The sequence below is a fragment of the Aythya fuligula genome, chromosome 2, assembly GCF_009819795.1.
Source record: "Aythya fuligula isolate bAytFul2 chromosome 2, bAytFul2.pri, whole genome shotgun sequence".
In the NCBI taxonomy this organism is placed as follows: Eukaryota; Metazoa; Chordata; class Aves; order Anseriformes; family Anatidae; genus Aythya; species Aythya fuligula.
In genome coordinates, this window is record NC_045560.1 from 71330867 (window position 1) to 71350521 (window position 19655).

General features: G+C 43.6%; 1 protein-coding gene across 1 annotated transcript in view; it reads left to right on the forward strand.

The window, feature by feature from the left end:
- FBXL7 (F-box and leucine rich repeat protein 7) overlaps positions 1 to 19424 on the forward strand; it is a 182217-nt gene extending 162793 nt beyond the window's left edge. The window contains exons 3-4 of the mRNA XM_032182118.1: positions 9055 to 9666; positions 16361 to 19424. Coding sequence (XP_032038009.1) covers positions 9055 to 9666; positions 16361 to 17097 — 1349 coding nt within the window. The 3' untranslated portion in view covers positions 17098 to 19424. The remainder of the gene's footprint in view (positions 1 to 9054; positions 9667 to 16360) is intronic.
- Positions 19425 to 19655: the final 231 nt, after the last annotated feature.

A 19655-nucleotide genomic window follows, 5' to 3' on the forward strand; every position in this document is an offset into this window, starting at 1 on the left:
ATTCATTTTTAAAATGCAAGTATTTGATTATGAAAAGCAATGTTCTGTTCCGCAAAGAATTAACTTTTGGTGGATATGCTGGAAACAGTCATTCTTGGGGAATTATTTGTCTGCTGTAGGTTTGGTTACCAACTGTGGACACAAGCCATCTTGATATGTCCACAAAGTGAGGATATCTTTCTATTGTCAGCTTTCCCCAAGGAAAGCATTCCTCTGGTTTGTATATTATTTTTCTCTTAGAGCAATGCACATCTTACAGAAGTAAATTTCAGATTCTGCAGGTCTGCTTGGTTTTAATCCATGTGAGCAACTTGAAGTTTTTTGAAGATCTTTCTCTCCCATAAATTAGTGTACAGCAACTTGGCTTGAAGTTGCTCTGTAATAATGGAAACTGATAAATCCTTTTTTCTAAATGTTCCCATTTTTGAGAAGTGAAGTATTAGAACAGCTACAACTGACCGGAACAGCTGACTGGATTTCTGCATTTTGAAGTGGGGAGTCACAAGGCATTTGTTCAAGTTTTCCATGTAAATTGCAAAGGTCTGTTTGTATCAACAGGAACTTCGTGTCTGCATATCATTCAACGGCAGAGTAAAATCTGTTTGCTCCGGCTCAGTGTCACTCCAGGTGATTGGTTCTGGCCACATCTTTGTAGCATGAGAGCCAGTAGTGAATAATGTGCACTCATCTATATTCATGTAAAGCAGGTTTGAAAGTGAAGATCAACACATAAAGAAGTGGAACACGGAAATATAAATGTTGCCTGGTCAGGCAGGCATATAAATGTTTTACCTTACAAAATCTTGACCTTGGAATTGTTCAAACATCTCAGACTAACTCAAAGGAAAGACAGAACATAGCTGTACATCCGTTTCACTGAACCAGGGTGTTCTCTGGATGATTTGGGAAGGTGTTTTGTATTCTCCAGGCTGGAGTTGGAGGTTAAGTATGCCTCCCTAACAACTTGTCAGGTGGAGAGAGAAAGGATGGTAAGCTTTTCAGTGTGACTGTGAAGTTAAGCAAACTTGATGTCTTCTTGCTGCCTAATTTTATCCTAAACCTTTATGGCATGGGATTTTGTAAATGCCTATTTCCATTTTAACTACAGTTGTATTTTGCATATTTCAAAGCAATGCATTTAACAGCAAAGAACTGGATCCCTGTTGATGTGGTAATCCTGAAAATGGGGAACAATAAAACACGACATGTCCAGTCCATGGATAATCCAGTTCTGAGAACCTAGCAGGAACAGGATGCGTCTCCCCCAAGTGGTGTGGGTTACGTTGGGAAGTGGTAACTCTGGGCTGTGAGGAGATGGATGGTGGGTGCTGCTTTGCTGGCCAGTGGGCACACCTAAATTTTGCAGGTCAGGCACTCAATTTTGAAACAACTCTCCCCTTAGTCCTTGCTTACCATCTTTAGTTATCACCACAGGTGTATGAGCACAGTTACTTTCAGATGAAACTAAGGCAAAAACTATGCTCCACAGAACACCTGAAGTACCAGAGACAACACCTACTGAGCAGTCTGTCTTAGGGATGAAATTAGATGCATGAAAACTAGCATCCACTTCTCAGACCCGTGGCTGTCAGGTTCTCAGCAGTAACAGTTTTGATCCATAAATCTCCTCTTCTTGGGCTGCACTCCTTGCCTATGTAGATACAAACTGACTCTGCTGGAGGAGTTCCCTGGCATACAGCAAGGAGTTGGGAAAGTATCTGACCTTAAGGGGTTTAAGAAGAGCTTGTTCTTAAGCATGTATGGAATTCATTTTGGGGTTAGATATTTACGGAACATGGAAAAAACACACCATCCCATCTATCACTATGTTATTTACCAGAAATGACACACTGACAAACCCTTTTGTCAGAACTGATGTGCTAGTATCACTGGTGGTACTAAAGGCAAAATTAAGATGCTCTGACTTCAGAAATTAAAATGATGAATTAACACAATGAAAATTAATATGATGAAAGATTACTTTTTCCTTTTTTTTTTTTTCCCCCACAATCTTCATATTTTTTGGCTCTGTTCAAAACCATGGGGATAAATTTAATTGTTGCCAAGTGGCAAGGGACAAAGTCAATAGGTGGCAAATTAGTTCCAGCTTTCGACAAATGCATTGTAAGGAAGAATTATTTGCTTAATAAAACTGTAACGATTATTTCACTTGCAGTGCTGTTTGACTTTAAGTATCTAGTGTGAATATGCCAGGAATGCGAGATCAGGTCTCTAAAGGTATTTAGAGGAGTTTATAGACTAAAGAAAACTGGAGCTCAACATCAACGGGAAGTTACACCAGTATAATCCAAGGTGTAAAATGTCACACAGAAACTACTATGAGGTGGCTTCACATCTAAGTTAACATATCCCTCTTCCAGGTGGCCTTGTAACGCTGTCTCCAGCCTTGTACAATAGGTACACATTCTTACTACGTTCTGTGGGAGGTTTTTAAAAACTATAAAGGGTTGTTTTTAAGTTCCATGGAACCATTCCTTCCAGGAGCATGTGGATGCAATTACTTCATGAGCTCTGATGCTGCTTGTTTTTACACTGAAAAATCGAGCTTTGTCACAGGTCTTTGCTCTCGAAAAGAGAGTTGCGTAACCTACAAGTTCTCACAGGATAAGAAATAAGTTTTCAACTTTGCTGAAGTTTTGTTGTTCCCTTCATCTTACTTACATTTTCAGGCTGATTTTCTGTGCTAGCAAAGATAAATAGTCTGATGAGAGGGAAACGGGAGATATAACCCATCTCAGGGTTATTTAGATTTTTGCATGTCTGTGCTGGAAGCGAGCCAGGAAACAATGCCGACTAAGTGAAATCATCATAACATGGCCACCAAAGGGGAATTGCATGTTGCATAGTTATCACTGCGTATTTGTCGACTGTGATGGTGTTTCAAAGAGAGCCCTGTAGGGACCTGCCCTGCCATACCTTACAGTTTTCTTTAATAATTTCCTCGATTTTCCATCCCTCTCCAGAAGCCGTCTGTTTGAATCAAATTGACACACAAAACTGGAGGAATGGGTTAAATTTTGTGACACTGAACATGTGGTATATTTAGAAAACTGAAAATGAGCACAATTTGAGAAGGTTGCTCTGGACTTAAAATGCTCTTGAAAATACTAAAGATTAAGGGGAGAGAAAAAGTACCACTCTCAAAAGGGACAGGTGTGAGGAAGATGAATAGAGTATATAGAAGAAAATAACTGGCCAGGCAGCTGTATGACACGTGGTAATCTGGGCGATGCATTGAATCACAAACTGAATGCATCATCCTTCTGAGACTGTTAAAATCTGGAAGGTTGACAATGTGATTTCCATGAAATACAGGAGGGAAGGACTCTGCTGTAGCCACTGCTGGGGTTGACTTGGAGTGCTGTGGTCAGTTTGGAGCACTGGGCTTTAGGAGATGTACACACAGGTTGGAAAAGTCTAAAGGAGAAACAAGGAGACACTGCCAATGTTGGTGATGTGACTGGGAGGAAAGGACTGAAGTCTGAGTAAGTACCTGCCAGAAATCCTTGCTGAACGAGTGAAGATCTCTCCTTGTTCACAAGCACTAGGAGAAGGGAAGAAACAGCTTCTTGCATGAGTTGGGTAATAGGAAAAACTTAGAAACTCGATAAGGTGACAACACTGGAACAGGCACCTCAATGAGTTGAGTTATAGCTTTCCCTGGAAATTAAGAACAGGGCAGACATGTACATCAGAGATGGTTTAAGTGTTCTTGGAGAGAGACCTCAAGAGAGCTAATCCAGCCCTGCTTCACGCTCTGTACATTCTCACTCATAAAAAGTTGCAAAATCACGTCGGTATCTCTGCTGAGCAACCCTTGCTAGCGGGCTTGACTGCTGCAGCCCCGTGCGAGGTCATGCGGTGAGTTTTGTCCCGGCTGCCTCTTCGCTGTCACGGACTCCCCAAGCCCTGCTGGGACAATGTGAGGTCGGTGGTGGTGCCTCAGCCTGAGGGCAACGTGTAAGGACTTTTCGGATGTGGAAGCTACTCTTTTTTGCAGGTGCCTGTTTTTCTGGGACTTCCCTGTGCCCACGGCACAAACACCCCTGTCACATCCTGCTGTGTTAGCTGCATGCTGTGGTGTCTTCCTCAAAGACAGTCTGTCACATTCAGGAGTCTCCTGTTGAACCAGCTCATAGTGTTCCTGCTGCAGGTCGCTTCTGTCCCTATTTCTACAGCTTTGACAGCCGCTATAGGCTCCCCCTCTCCACACACTCAGTAAAACAAGTACTTTTGGCATGGGCAAGGGGGATGGTATCATAGTAAAAACGTGAAGTCTAGATCAATATTGGACTTAGTAAAATAGCTAATATTTATGCACCATTTTTCTGGTGAGGAGACTATGTGTTGTGTCTATACTATGCTTAAGTGTTTTTTTTGCACACATTATTTTGCATCTAATGTTGTGATAAAAATGCCGTTTTCTTTTAAGTTTTCTCAGCTATACTGACTCTTCAGAGGCTACACATATTTTGGCTGAACTCTCTCCTTTGTGTTGCTAAAAACCTCAGCAGTGACAGCAGATCAACATGAAGGGTGCATTTCAGTTGTCAGACAAGGACCTGAAATTTTGTTGATATTTATCGAAAGTTTCATTTTAGTTCTGTAAAGCTGGGGAGCGCAGTATAGTACTCACTTCATGACAGGTGCACACAGCTCCCTAGTGAAAATTGTGGTTACACGGAGTCACACTTTAAACACGGGCAGTGGTTCAATCTCAAAAAGTCCACGTTGGGATCCGGACATCAGGTGTCCTGTGTTAGTGCCCACTGCTGGTCGAACAAAAGCATGACATTGTTTTCTTCCTCTGGTCCCGAAACCAGAGACTGTGTGTTGCTGTCAAGGCCAGAATGCACAAAGACCTAGTCTTGGTTTGAGTCATACATAGGTAAGGCTCCTTTTCCCCAGATGTATGTACACATTGGGAAACCAAACTGGAAAAAAAAAAAAAAGAAAAAAAAAAAAAAAAGAACTAAAAAAACTCCAACTTTGAAATAAACCAGATTCCTGATGGAATAAGAAAACTCCCTCCAGTGCATTTTCTCCCTCTGTGTCAGCTTTTATAGTTGTGTTTTTGGCACGCGTCTTTTGAGATTTCTTTAAAGATTGTTAAGAAATTTTCTCTTATATCAACAAACAGTTTTCAGAGCCTGAACAAAGCCATAATAAAAAGCATCTTGCAGAAATGCATTGGTAATTAGGGAGGAAGAGGGGTAGAAGAGGTTGTAGGGAGGGAAACATGGGGCTGCTTTGTACATTTTTTTACTTTTGAAGATCACAAAAATGCAAAGCTGCATTTTGGGCTTTTAAACAGTGGTTTTCAGGAAAAGATGTGCTTGTTACAGTATGTGTCTGGAATGATTGTACTGAGAACTGCAATCAGTAGCTTCGTTTGCAGTTGCAGGATGGCGTTTATTGATGGCATGCTGTCAGTGGGTTGCCCTGTCTCGGCCCAGCTCTGTCTGTTAGCTGGCACTCAGCAAATGGTGAAGAACAAAATTTGAATGAAAGTCTTAGAAGCTCGGATATGCAGGAAGTCCCTCCCAACAATACTTGAAAAGCCTGGAAAACGTACAATAGACCAAGGGTTTTGCTGAAATTTTAAATGCTAGCAAAAAGCTTTCCAAGTTTTTACTGGCAAAAACCTCCTGAACTCACCTGCTATTTTTTCTTTTCCTCTCAGGGGTGCACAACAAGCAGTAAGTGGGAATACCTCTGTAAGGAGTTCAGCTAAGCTACTGGCAAAATTCCTGCCTAGGAGCATACTGCGTTACAGACTCAGCAGACCACTAATGCTCCCTCACCTCTCTTGTTTGAACATAATGACAACGCTGTTTCAGGGGGAAAAAAGAAAAGGGTTGGGAAGAGGTGCGTGCGTATGCATGTGTGTGTATCCATTTGGAAGTCCACGTCCTGAAGGTGGGGGGAGCAAATTTCACATGGAGCACCTTCAGGATTAGAGGTAAAGGAAATACAGGATGCACATCTGGAACAGCTATACTAATGAGAGAATTAGGAGAGCATGAAGCAAGCACGGAGTGTTACCATAAAACAGAAGGTCACATTTTTTTAGCTCTAGGTCTAAGTTAAAAACCACATTTTAGTAATATATTATGCATCCGGAATGTCTAAGGTATTGATTATGCACAGTTAGCAAAGGAGTGAGGAAGGAATGCCATTTTTTGGTCCAAAAGGAATGGAGATTAGCCGTATTAGCTTGATGCTTTGATCACAGGAGGGAGCATCATGGAGCATTAAAAGCTTTTTTATACTGAAGTATAAGCATAGGGAAGAATGTAACCCTGTAGAGATCTTTCGGTGTTTTCAACAATCACAGACTAAAAATGTATGCTTTCAAGTTGTGCTGGGAGACTGTCTTACAGGAGGTAACCACATTCTCACAGTAGTAGAAAATGTTGATAGCAAACATTTAAAATATGAAACTTTTTGATTTTGATTTTTCATCCACCTATTTTGCTGTGTAGAAACAAGTGTTTCTCATGTGGGTTTTATTTTTATTGTTTTGTTTCTCCTTTTTGTACTGGTTTAAGGAAAAAAAACAATAACAACAACAAAACAACAATAAAATAAACCCCAAAGCAAATGAAAAAGTAAAAGGAAAGGGGAGGAATTCACAATACCAAATATATGTAGTGGTAGAAAGTACATCCAGCACTTGAAAAAAAAAAAAAAGCATGTTCTTTTATATTAGAAGCTTCTTTGTCTTAAAATCTGAAGAAAAGAACAAAAGGTAAAGGCTCCAGATCTGCCACATCTTATGCACATGTTTAACTTCAGGCATTGTCATTGGTGGTGATGTGAGGGAGGTCAAACACATGGTAAGTCCTTGCAACAATTAATCTAGGGGGCTGTTGCCTAAGTGGTCTGTGGAGTCAGTACTTGTCTGCAGGAGCCTGGCTGCTGCTGGTGGTTTTTTTTTCCTTTACAGCTGTAAATCTCATTTTTAAAATACCAAAGTATACTACACGCTTTCCAAATAACACTCCTCCGTGCAATTATTTGCTGTAGCTGCCAGGGGGGTATTAGGAGGTCTCAAAGGGGAGCAGAGTGTCTGCAAAACCTACTCTGTGTTAAGATACGGTTCTCGCTCAGAAATTTACAAATCCCTGGTTTAGATCCACACAGCCATAGAATAGACTCAAAGGCCTTGAAGAAAAAATGTTTTTCCTGTCACTAGCTGAAATACTGAGTTTCTGTCTAAGTGAAACAAGACACAAAAAAGGAAGAGGGAAGGAGCTGTGTAGTGTGGGTTTTTTCTTCACAGGGTGAGATGATGATTTTGATCTGTCTTCACCTGAACTAGGTGGTCTTGGGCAAACTGATGGACTTTGTGTCTTGGTTTCGTCACCTAAGGAGTTGTGCTTCTCTCCTTTGCAGACCCACTGTGAGAATGCAACCCTTTGTTTGCTGCTATTGCAGCTAGTGAGGTGAAACCATGCCTGTGCTGGACTAAGTAAAAGCCAAATGGGGAAATTCTTGTGTAAAACATTGATCCAGTTCATCTAAAAATTAGTTTATTTGAAAACTCTGCCTAAACCCAGATTTGTGTGGGTTTGTTGAATGCATTCTTGGGTGTGCCCTGCTTAACCCATTTCTATTCAGCCACAGTTGCAAAGCTGTAGAGCTGGTGTTACTGAAGGAGATGGCTTTGCATGCTTCCCTGAAATGTCTGAACACTGAAGAGATGGCAAAAGATGCAGCATGGAGGAAATCTTGATGCTGTGAAACCTCTGTTCTAACTCCATTCTTGGTACTTGTTATTCTGCTGGGTGTTGCAGTTTGGTTCCTGTGTTCATCTGGACAGTGCTTTTCTTCTTAAAGCATTTCTGTTGTGATCGGTATGGAGAGGTCAGAGAGGGAATGAGCAAGCCGTGCCAGCATCCATCTCTCATCTCACATGATGGTTGCATTTTGTGTAGCATACTGCTGAGATGTCCTAGGGTCTCTAAGCGTATCACCCATGGCACTTGTTTGACAGTCAGAAATGCCTCCTGGTTCTCTCCAGTCTAGGACTTGCTGTCGCACTGCATAGCTGAAGAGCTGGGAGCAGGAGTGGAAATGACTCTTGGGCAGCAATGTCAGCAGAAAGAAAAAACTGTTGAAATAAACTTTCATCAAAGACAAGCTTACTTAGCAGCAGATCCCCTTTATTTTTATGCCTGCAAGATGTTAAAGAAATAGCAAATAGTTTTGTGTGTTTTTTGGGGTTGATGGCTTTCAACCTGGCAGCAGCACTAGGAAAAAGATGGTGTAAACATTGCGCAGCGGTTCTGTAACAAACTTCCAGGCGTGCTGTTTCCTCGCCACTGACTTCTCTGGGCTTGCTTTTTGAAATCCGATCGCAGTTCCTTTTTCCCCTTGTGCCTTTCTGCCCATGCAAGAAGCAGCACAGCCAAACCCCTCAAGAGCCAGTTGCCAGGCTCTCGGTTAACCTGCTGAGTCCCCGTTGGCATGCAGGAGAAATGAACTTCTTTAACGACACAAGGAGGATGCTTGCGTGTGGTTGTGTTTTTCCCATCTGCCCAGGCTTGCTGAGCAAAGCAGCATTTGCCTTCTGCCCTTTTCTCCGGCTTCTCCCTGGAAGAGCAGAGAGGCGAAGGACCGCGGTGTTCTTCCCTGAGCAGCTCCCAGGTGCTGCTGAGGTTATTGCAGTTCCTCCCCACCGAACAAGCCTCTGATTCAGCTGCCCTCGTTTCCTGTGGTATTTAGCTGAGGGTGTAAAGATGTAAAATCCCTAGTGTTGTGCTGCTGTCTCCTCTACGCTGCAGGGCTCAGGCCTGCAGCCTGCCCTTTGCTAGGGCAGCTTGTCACTGCTGTGTGGCAGCACCAGGGTGGATGGGATGGTGCTTGGAGATAGCTCTGGGAGCGTGTGTTCCCACTCGACCTGCTAAAAATGCCTGCTTCACACCCTGCCCAAACCCCGCAGCCCATCTCTCTCCATGAGCAGACAGGTTAGCGGGACAGGCCCTGCAGCCTCTGGCCGCTTACTGATCCCTGCGTTTTGTCTTCCAGACTCCGACCTGAGCATGCGGACGCTCAGCACGCCCAGTCCAGCATTGATATTCCCACCGAATACCCAGGGTTTCCAGAATGGCCGAGGCTCGTCTACTTCGTCATCCTCAGTCACTGGGGAGACTGTTGCCATGGTCCACTCGCCGCCTCCCACCCGCCTCACTCATCCCCTCATCCGGCTGGCGTCCAAGCACCAGAAGGAGCAGGCCAACGTAGACCGGCTGCCCGATCACTCCATGATCCAGATCTTCTCCTTCCTGCCCACCAACCAGCTGTGCCGCTGTGCCCGCGTGTGCCGCCGCTGGTACAATCTCGCCTGGGACCCACGGCTCTGGAGGACTATACGCCTGACCGGCGAGACGATCAACGTAGACAGGGCTCTTAAAGTGCTGACCCGGAGGCTTTGTCAGGATACACCCAACGTATGTCTCATGTTGGAGACGGTAATTGTTAGTGGCTGCAGGCGGCTCACAGACAGAGGACTCTACACCATTGCCCAGTGCTGCCCAGAACTGAGGAGGCTGGAGGTGTCCGGCTGTTACAACATCTCCAACGAGGCGGTCTTCGATGTCGTGTCACTGTGTCCGAACCTGGAACACCTGGATGTGTCAGGTAACAGGAAATACTTAAACACAGACATCAAAACGCCTCCTGCTAGTCTACCCTTGCTCCCTGACACTGCACTCTTTCCCTTTCTGCGCTGTTTTTCGAGGTAGGAGTGCTCATCTCCTACCACCATGGTGTGCCAGGCACCGCGTCAGTCCCCATGCCCCAGATGCCAGCAGCACCAGTTGAGCGGACTGGCCCCCTCTGATGGAGACCAGCTGACAGAGAGGACCCCTTCAACAGCAAGAGTACTCCTTGTAGGTGTTTGCATAAAGCAGCCTTACAGGGGTCCATGTTGCAGTTGGTAGTATGTAGCATGGCAAAAGCTAGCTATTGAAGCAAGAGCAAAAGTTTTAAAATCTTCTGTGTGTGTGTGTGTGTATATATATATATATATATTATTTGTACGTAGATGATATCATCTCTACGTATGTACATGTATATCATCTGTATATATGATGTGTATATCTGTAATCTGGTGAGTGAATTGAGAAGGAGCTCAGAATCAGTCCTAGGTTTTTGTCTGGGTAAAAATATCAAATGTCATCCCTAGCTAAACTTCAAGGTCCTCTTGCTTCCATTCCTATTTTAACCAGATGTAGCTAGCTGTGACTTTTTTTTTATAGTGTATACACTTGCTTAGTGACTTTCTCCTTTTTCTTTAACCACAGTTTCAATATATCACACTGCAGCTGTTTAGATCAGCTGAAATGTTTTAGACAATTTTTCCCAGATGTGTCTGTGGATAGAAGATTTTTTTTCCCAAGGTCAGCCACATGCATTTTCCTCTCTGTGAATACACAGACATTTAATTTAAAGGATGCACCCAAGCAGAGCACCAGAATAAATTTAATGTTCAGTACTTATTTTGTGATACCACCTTGTTATCAGTCTAATAACAGTCTGTTTATCATGATCAGCTAGACCAGATTTGCCATTGCAGAGATATTGATGGCTACACAACAAAGCGGGGCAAAGCAGGGATAGGAAGCAATGATGTTGAGTCATTTGTGCCCAGATAAGCTGATTTTTCCAAGACTGCCCAGCTGGTGCACACTGATTTACTTATGGGTTGTAGTTTTCTTTCTTTCTTTCTTTCTTTCTTTCTTTCTTTCTTTCTTTCTTTCTTTCTTTCTTTCTTTCTTTCTTTCTTTCTTTCTTTCTTTCTTTCTTTCTTTCTTTCTTTCTTTTTTTTTCTTTCTCTCTTTCTCTCTTTCTCTCTTTCTTTCTCTCTTTCTCTCTCTCTCTCTCTCTTCCTTCCTTCCTTCCTTCCTTCCTTCCTTCCTTCCTTCTTTCCTTCCTTCCTTCTTAACTGATTAGTCCAACTCTTTCACCTAGTGTTTGCTAGGATGGCACAATGTCATGGATAGCAATAAAGCAAACAGCAACAAATCAGAATTACTCACTTTTTTGTGACCAGTGTCCACAGTTGACAGGTGATTAGGAATTCCATCCCAGGGAATCTATTCACAGCAACTTTGCATTTGAATTACTTATTGTCAGTACATACAGACATCAGCTGCGGGTTGCTACAACATACTCAGGTTGAAGTGTGTCCAATATCAGGAGTAAATGCCTGTATGATTTAGACCTGGAGCTACATATCACTTGGAAGGTTGGCTGTATCCTGTGCTCATTTATGCTTTTCTTACTTTCATCTTCCAGGGTGGTATGGAGAGTTGACGAGCTCAAAATATTCTGGGCCTGGACATGCAGGAAGCAGAATTGCTGAACTGAGGGTGAACTGCTTCAGCAAACCAGTGTGTTAGCTGACACATAGGAAAGGCTCAGAGCCTTTCCACGGGAGTGGCTGAGACTGTTCAGGTCCACAGCTTCTACTGATAGATATGCAAAGTTATTTTTGCAAAAACAGGGGAAAAGAAAAGATGAGACCAAGTCTCAAAATATGCTCTGTTTGGAGGTTTGTCTGGGTGGTTCCCCCAAGCCTGTTACTTTCAGACCTTGAAGATGGTGACTGTCCCTAAGGGATCGTTGGTTTGGCCCAAAATGTGGGGAGGGGGTAGGGATGGGAAGATGAGAGTGGTGTAAAATACCTGTCTTCCTCAAATTTTGTCTCAGAGTGGGACAGGAAAGTAATTTTAATCTCAGATTTTTCTTGAACAAGCTCCTTCCTTTTTGGAACAAACGGGAGAGAAATCCTGGTTTTGAACAGTCTCAGAAGTGAGGGTGCTTGGGGTCAGACACAGCTTTTGCAGCGTGTGCCTGCACATGAATTGAGGGGAGTGAATCTGTAGGGTCTTGTTTTGAGCCTGCATTTTTCATTCCGGGTGCGGGTAATTTTTGAGAATGTTTTGGAAGCGGGATTCCATTTTCCACTCCTGTCTGGCTGAAATCAAATATATAAAGATTTTTTATTTTTTTTTTACTTCTTCTGGAACATGTTGCCCAGGAAAATTATAAGTATCCCATCCCTGGAAGTGTTCAAGGCCAGGCTGGATGGGACTTTGGGCAACTTGGTGTGGTGGGAGGTGTCCCTGCCTATGGCAGGAGGTTGGAACTGGGTGATTTCTAAGGCCTTTTCTAACCCACACCATTCTGTGATTATTTTCTGTGGGGCACTGTTTTTTTTAAGGGTTGTTGTGCACTTTGTCAGGATATGTAGTGATGATCCATGAGTAACTTTATTCTTCATGTGCTTCACACACAATGCTGTACTTGGTGGCAGAGGAAGGGGAAATGAACCCTTCTCATCAAACCAAACACTATCTGATAGGGTTAGGAGTGACCTCAGTTATAGCAAAGCCTACAGTGGTGAATACGCCACAGCAGTGTGCTCAGATGAAGGGTGAGTCTGATCTGTCTTCATATTACATGTGCCACTGATTGCATTACCTTCACAAGGTAATGGCTCCTTGGCTTCTTGGCTCCTATGGAGATTGCTCTGCATATAATGCCAACCTCTCCATTTAAAAAACAAACAAACAAAAAAAAACCACAACTGTGTTATCCACAGGAGCTAGTTTAATCCTTTCAATTATGCCCCATTTTTTTCTTCCTTGCTGGAAGAGCAGGACACCCCCTCTGTCAGCACATGGATCTTTAGTGAGGAACTCCTGTTGGAGTCTCACCAAAAAGGCACCTCTGCTCAGTAACAAATTGCAGAATTGACAGGGAAAAGGCATCTTACAGCACCTGGAAAAGCCAAGTCCAGCAGATATTCTGTGAAGAGGGGAAACAGATTTGAGGGAGAAAAAGAAAAAAAGTGTAATTGGTTTAGTGAACATCAAGGACCAAAGCAAGAGAAAGCCTTGCTTGAGCATACAGTGATGCTGTTGGGCAGATTTAAAGTGCTTCTTAAAGCCTCACCTTGTCCATCTCTGGGGATGTTTCCTATAAAGTGATTTTGCTTGCTCTCATTCTTTCTGTTCTCTCCATTTTCTCAAAGAGAAGAGGTGATCCCTGAGCTTACAAATTGGGAAAAGCAATCCATGCATCTGTGGTTGTAAGTAGTCGTCTTCAAAGGTCAGGGCCCAAGACTCACCAGTCTGCATTGTGGTGTGAAGGCAATTGCCCTCCCTGCTGGGCCCTGCCTCAGGCTGTGCCATACTGCTCTCCTACTGCCCCTGGGGTACCGAGTTTAAATAGAAGGTAGGACAGGGAAGGCCAGAAAAGAGACCAGGGAGGGGAAAAGAAAGAGGAAAAAAAAAAAAAGAAGAAAAAAAAAAAGAGGGGGGTGGGGAAGGAAAACAACACTTGAAAAAGAAAGAAAAATGATGCTTGTTTTCATACCTGAGTGTCTTATGAAAAGAATTCCAACAAGGTTTCAGACAGCAATTTTGACTGCTGTACAGACAGACTCTCCCTGGACTTGATTGAAATGGGGTTGCACTCTAGGACCTTGCATAAACTTGAAGCTGAAATGAGATCTCGTGAAAAGATTGCTTCTGTAATCAGGTCCAGGGAATAATTAGGACTAGGCTTTCATCTTGATGTTCAAGTAAATCTCAGCACTGAAGTGGTTTGCTGATCGGGTTTCACACTGAGCAAGAAAAATTAGGTACTTGTGCTGGGGTATAACACCATCCTTGCAGCTAGCTGGTTAAAACCCAGTTCACATTCGTACATCGAGTTGAGTCCCTCTCCTCCTGGATGGTTACTTGGCAGCAATAAAGTACCAAAATCTTTAATGTCAGAACCAGACGTTCGTATTAACTTTCAGAGCTCTCCACAATACAAGTTCTGTCACTCTCAGCATCCACTTTGTGGGCAAGTCAGAGATATCTCTAGAAGCTGGTTGAGCTTGACTGCAAGTTATTATCTAACATGCCTGCCAACAATTTTTTAATCTGTTTGGAAGTTTCATCTCCCATTTAAAAATCAGTTATACTTCCTTTATGGAAAATCCTGCTACAAGAGCTTTGTTTTTACATTTTTTATTATTAAGGACAGAAAAATAGTTACAGACCCAGAAACTTGTCATTTTGGCTAAAAATCAGCCAGTTGTATATCGACATGGATTCTTTTTCTGGTGGAACCATTTTGAATACCCTTCCCCTGAAATATTTTACACTGTGGCCAAAGTAACTAGACAGGACGATGCTGAGCTTGTCAAAACAGTGATCACACTCTTCTGTACAGTGACTCCAACCCTGCTGAGAGACTTCTGACCTATTCACTTTTTAATTGTCGTCATTACATCACTCCCCTTTCTTGGACCCACAGCAGGCAGAACGTTCTCGTCTGCCTCATCAACCCTTCATTCTCACTTAACCACATTGTAAAACTGAATTCTGGTCAGCATGTGAAATATCTGGACTGATCCCTTAATCCAGCAGCCTCTTTGTGCTAGCACAATAGAGACAGCTATATCAGATCCAACAGATTTATGCCTAGGTGCCAGTTTTTTCTATGAAAACCCAGCTCAAGGATGGGGACTCGGGTTGTGTATTTTGCATCGCCTACTCCAAAGAGTGTATTAGGGGAGAAATTTTAAACCATTAATATTGGACTGTTCTGCTTCCCTTTAGTGAAAACACTTTGTATTTTGGAGTGTGTAAATAGTATTTATTTGAAGGCAAACATATTTCCAAAAATTGCACCATAGCACAGATGGATCTACAACCCAGCCAGGAGAGGAATTAGCTGCATTCAGTTTTAAGAAGATGTTGTTCTATGAACAAGGTGCTTTGCCTTAAGGTCCCAGAGCTTCTGCATGACCTGTGGACAATTTGCCAGTTTCATTTGGTGAGGCCTAAGGTAAACTGTGCATCTGTTCACATAGATTTGAAGTCTAAATTAAAAATCCAGCTGCAAACTCAAGCGATGAATGTAGGAATCTAATTGTAGGTTGTAAGCTGTCCATATCTCATGCTTCTTAAGGCATTTGTGTGAGCCTTCTGGATTATCAGAAGGTTTTTCTTTTTTTCTTTTTTTTTTTCTCTGAAGCATATTCAAACCTTCCAGTAAGCTTCTGAATAAGAGCCTACTGTAAGAAGTGGTATGGGTTTGGGTCATCCAAGTTTTTGAGGTGGACTTTATACAAAGATTGGTATGCTCTTTTTTTTCCAGACTACAGGATTTGTGCAGCATTTATGATCCGTGGAGATCTAAGGTTGTCGTTCTAGCTTTTCTGGCTTTTCATGGCTGAGTTCATTGCTGTTGGCCAGTGTTTTAGCAATACAGAAAAGTTCCTTCTGTGCGTACCTGAGGGCACCTCTTTAGGTGTAAGCTGCAGAATTTGCCTGGGTAGATATTTGTGGCTGAAACTGTTGGGCCTTGATCACTAGGAGGTCATCCTCGCAGCTATTTCTAGCCATGCTAATGTAATGTACCCAGACGAACTGGACACAGATAAGAATTTCCCTTCAGGAGCTCTGAGACTACAGTTTGCAATGGAGCAGAAACAGCACTTGCCAAAAAAGCTTTCATTCACCACCATGCACAGAATGGAGATCAAAAATGGAGGAAGTCTGTGACTGTGGTTTTCCCTTTCATCTAGCTTTTTCTCTTCCCTTGCAAGGTCTGATGTTTCTCCTCTAGTCTAGTTACAGCCATTCATGGCCAGACTTTCTCACTTGAAATAGTCCTTTTCTGTGTCTGTCCTTGTCCTCCCGTGCCCTTACAAGTCTGTAGGTTCCTGCTGACTCTCCCCATTTTCCTTAGGTTACCCAAATCTCCACCCTTCTGCAAACACATCTTCTTGCCATGGTTTTGCATCATTCCCACATTGCAGGCTTGGGGCTGGATTCACATCTGCTCCCCAGATGCTTTTTGGAGGGTGGGTGGGGTTTTCCTTCTCTTTTATAATGGGGTTTGATGGTGAAAGAGCCTCTGATGTTGGTTTACAAACTCAGCCCATCAGCAATGAGACTGCCTCGGATCAAAAAGCTGCATGGTTGTCATGTAATACCATTTTCTCAAATTGTCACTGAGTGTCTATTGCAGTAATAGACCGTAGAGTGTCCCTAGGTAAACCTAGGGCCATTATTTTATATTTGGGATGCGGACGAAATTGGTCTGTGGCTTTGCTGGTACTCAAAATCCCCAAGCAAACTCACTCCAATGGAGTTTATTATTTCCCCTGGTGCACATCACTGCAAACCCAGGCTGGTCAGTCAGGACGTATCTGTTCGTGCAGCATGAAGCTGTCTTCAGTGCATAATGTCACGGCCACCTTTCTGGCCTTGCTGCCTGAGTCCTTTTCGCTGCTTGCTTGAATTGACCTTGTTTTTCCCCCTAGGCTGCTCCAAGGTAACATGCATCAGCCTGACTCGCGAAGCCTCCATCAAGCTGTCTCCCTTGCACGGGAAGCAGATCTCCATCCGCTACCTGGACATGACGGACTGCTTTGTCCTGGAGGACGAAGGCCTGCACACCATCGCCGCGCACTGCACCCAGCTGACCCACCTGTACCTGCGCCGCTGCGTCCGCATCACCGACGAGGGTCTCCGCTACCTGATGATTTACTGCACGTCCATTAAGGAACTGAGCGTGAGCGACTGCCGCTTCGTCAGTGACTTCGGCATGCGGGAGATCGCCAAGCTGGAGTCGCGCCTGCGATACCTGAGCATCGCTCACTGCGGACGGATCACCGACGTGGGCATCCGCTACATCGCCAAGTACTGCAGCAAGCTGCGCTACCTCAACGCGCGGGGCTGCGAGGGCATCACGGACCACGGCGTGGAGTACCTCGCCAAAAATTGCACAAAACTCAAATCGCTAGATATTGGCAAGTGCCCGCTGGTCTCAGACACCGGCCTGGAGTTTCTAGCCCTCAACTGCTTCAACCTGAAGCGCCTGAGTCTGAAATCATGTGAGAGCATCACTGGGCAAGGCCTGCAGATTGTGGCCGCCAACTGTTTTGACCTGCAGATGTTGAATGTGCAGGACTGCGATGTGTCTGTGGATGCTCTGCGATTTGTAAAACGACATTGCAAGCGCTGTATTATAGAGCACACCAACCCTGCCTTCTTCTGAAAGGATACCACACACCCGTTGTTGCAATGCAGTATTAAAAACACTGATGTATAAACACATGCTCCCATATTCGGTAATGCTGTTTTTTCTATAGCTCACGGGAGTCAGCTTTTCTTGTATGTTGTTGGTGGGGGGGTTTCTAGAGGACTATTTTGTTTGCTTTTTGTATGATCACTTTTTAAGGTGCGGTGGGTCTCCGTTGAGAGGCTGCCTTAATGCAAAAGCAGTGAGTGCTCGGCATCCCTGTCGGGGTGCCATTTCCTTAACAGCCACGATCTTGTCCCAGGCTAAAGTAGCTACCTCCAAAGGAAATAGCACGTAATCCTCCTTTGGAAAGGCTACCAAGCTGTGTCAAATGCATCTGAATTCCAGCTGTGCTCTTGAAGCTGACTATGCAATATGTGTCTGTGTTCCCCAACTTCTTCCAACAGGGCTGATAAAGCATCCCCTTATCTCCAAGTAGTTTCTCCTTGGTAGCCAATCATTGTAACCCCTCAGGAAATACTGGGTGATGTTCTTAAATACACTTCACAGAGGCAGAATAAGACCTGCTGGTCACTGCCAAGCACTCTGCGGAGTGAACCTGGAGATTGTGCCCAGGCATGGTTTCTCCTGGAAAGCTCACTTCCAGGTCACTTGTGCATCATCACTACTTGCCTTCAACTCTAGATCTGCCTCTCCAGCATGTGCAGTACCACCCTCTGGTAGCAGACAGGGGCTGCAGGGTCTGATAGCAGTGATGTTTTCACCTTAGTGAAGGAAAATAGAGAGATTGATGGCCTGGCAAGGGGAAAAGCCAGCAAATCCACCCAGAAAGCCACTGTAATTCTGCATCAGGCTAAGCTAGTGCTGTAGTACACCAGGGACCCTGAGGTGCTGTGGAGAGCTTTGCACAAGGCAGTTCCAGTCACTGCACTGTGCTGCCACCGCCAGAAAGTCTGCCTTTATTCCTTCACGGTACCTCTTCAGCAGCCATGGCACCACTGCAGCTGATGTCCCCTGAGCAAACCAGGCACGTGCATTGATCTGTGTTCAATACGTGCTTTAGTACATGTGGAAACCTGACCCTTTTCTGTGGCCTTACAGATAGCTGATCTTGAGACTTCAAAGGCGTTAGATAACAACCTGGGGGAGAGAAGGGCTTGGAATGTTATTCACATTATAGGTTTAAATTTTGTGACTCTTTCTCTGTGCGTGTTCCCATAAGCTGGAGAAATGGCTGCTGTTCAACATGGCATCATGGTGCCAGCTTTGCCCTGTGACACTGGAAGCCCGTTGTACTCTCATGGTCGCTCTTGCTCGTGCAAGAACACGCGTGGCTGGGAGCTTCCCCCATCTACTGCCTCCTTCCCCAGAGCATACGGTCATTTCATGGTTACTTTCTTCACAGTTTTCTGGCAGCCGTTTCTCTGCATTTTCACATGTAATGCTCAGATCTGAAAGCCAGACATGTTAGGGGTGATGATATTTTCAGGGAGGCCCCCTGTGCGTGACTGACAGGTGAATTCATACGTTCAGCTCAAATGCTATAAATGTCTTGGTAGAGAACATAAGAAGGGAAGCACCGTGTCTGGTTTTCATAAGCAGTAGTTCCATCATCTCCAGACAACACTAATAAAATCATTGATATGAAGTGAAAATCCATATGCTCGCGAAAAATACATAATTGCTGAGGAAATACTTGTAGCAATGCTCTCTCAGATTACAAAAAAGCAGTGCTTTGGACATGTCCCTGCAGAGGGAACTTGTCCTTCTTGTGCAAAGAGTCCTGTAATGTATCTGTGTTCCTCCAATTTTGAGTTTCTTAACTTATGGGATGTCATCACCTGTGAATTATAAATAATGTTATCCTAAAGCAAGGAGGGCCAAGGAAAATGAATTTGTCATTGCTACTATTACTGGCTAGTGGCTAGCAGGGGGTGATATCATCCTTTGAGGAGTTAACATCACTTTAGTTTTCCTTTCTGTATTTTTAAAATTAGAGATTCTTCTCCAGCAAGTATTACAGTATATTTATCCGAGCCAGCTATACTCTCTGTTTATCCTTTATCTGAAAATGGCCCCAAAAATAGTAAATGTTGAGCCCATTCCTGAAGATGGTGGGATTTTGAGCCATTTGCACTCATGAAATATAAGGCCTCATTAGTAACATTTAACTTTTTAATAATAATTAAAAAAGTAAAAAAGCTACTTTTCTGGCTACGATAAATTGAATGAATAGTGCTACATGGTTTTAAAGGTTTCTGATGTTTAAATTGGCCTGTACTGTACAAATCTCACTAAAAAGCCTTAATTTGCTACCAAGAAATAAAGCAATATATTGGTAACTATGAGCATGCATCGTCATTTGCACTATTTGATTAACTTCTTGTGAAAATGAAAAGATTAACTACGTGTAAAACTTTGTTTTATTGAAACCAGGCAGGTGAACGAGCACATCATCACATCAAGTAAGTGGATGACTATTAAAAAAAAAAAAAGAACTTTTATAGATTATGACCTTGCCTATCTGTCTCTTTAAAATTTGATTTTCCTCATGTGATTCTTCTTGACCCTGA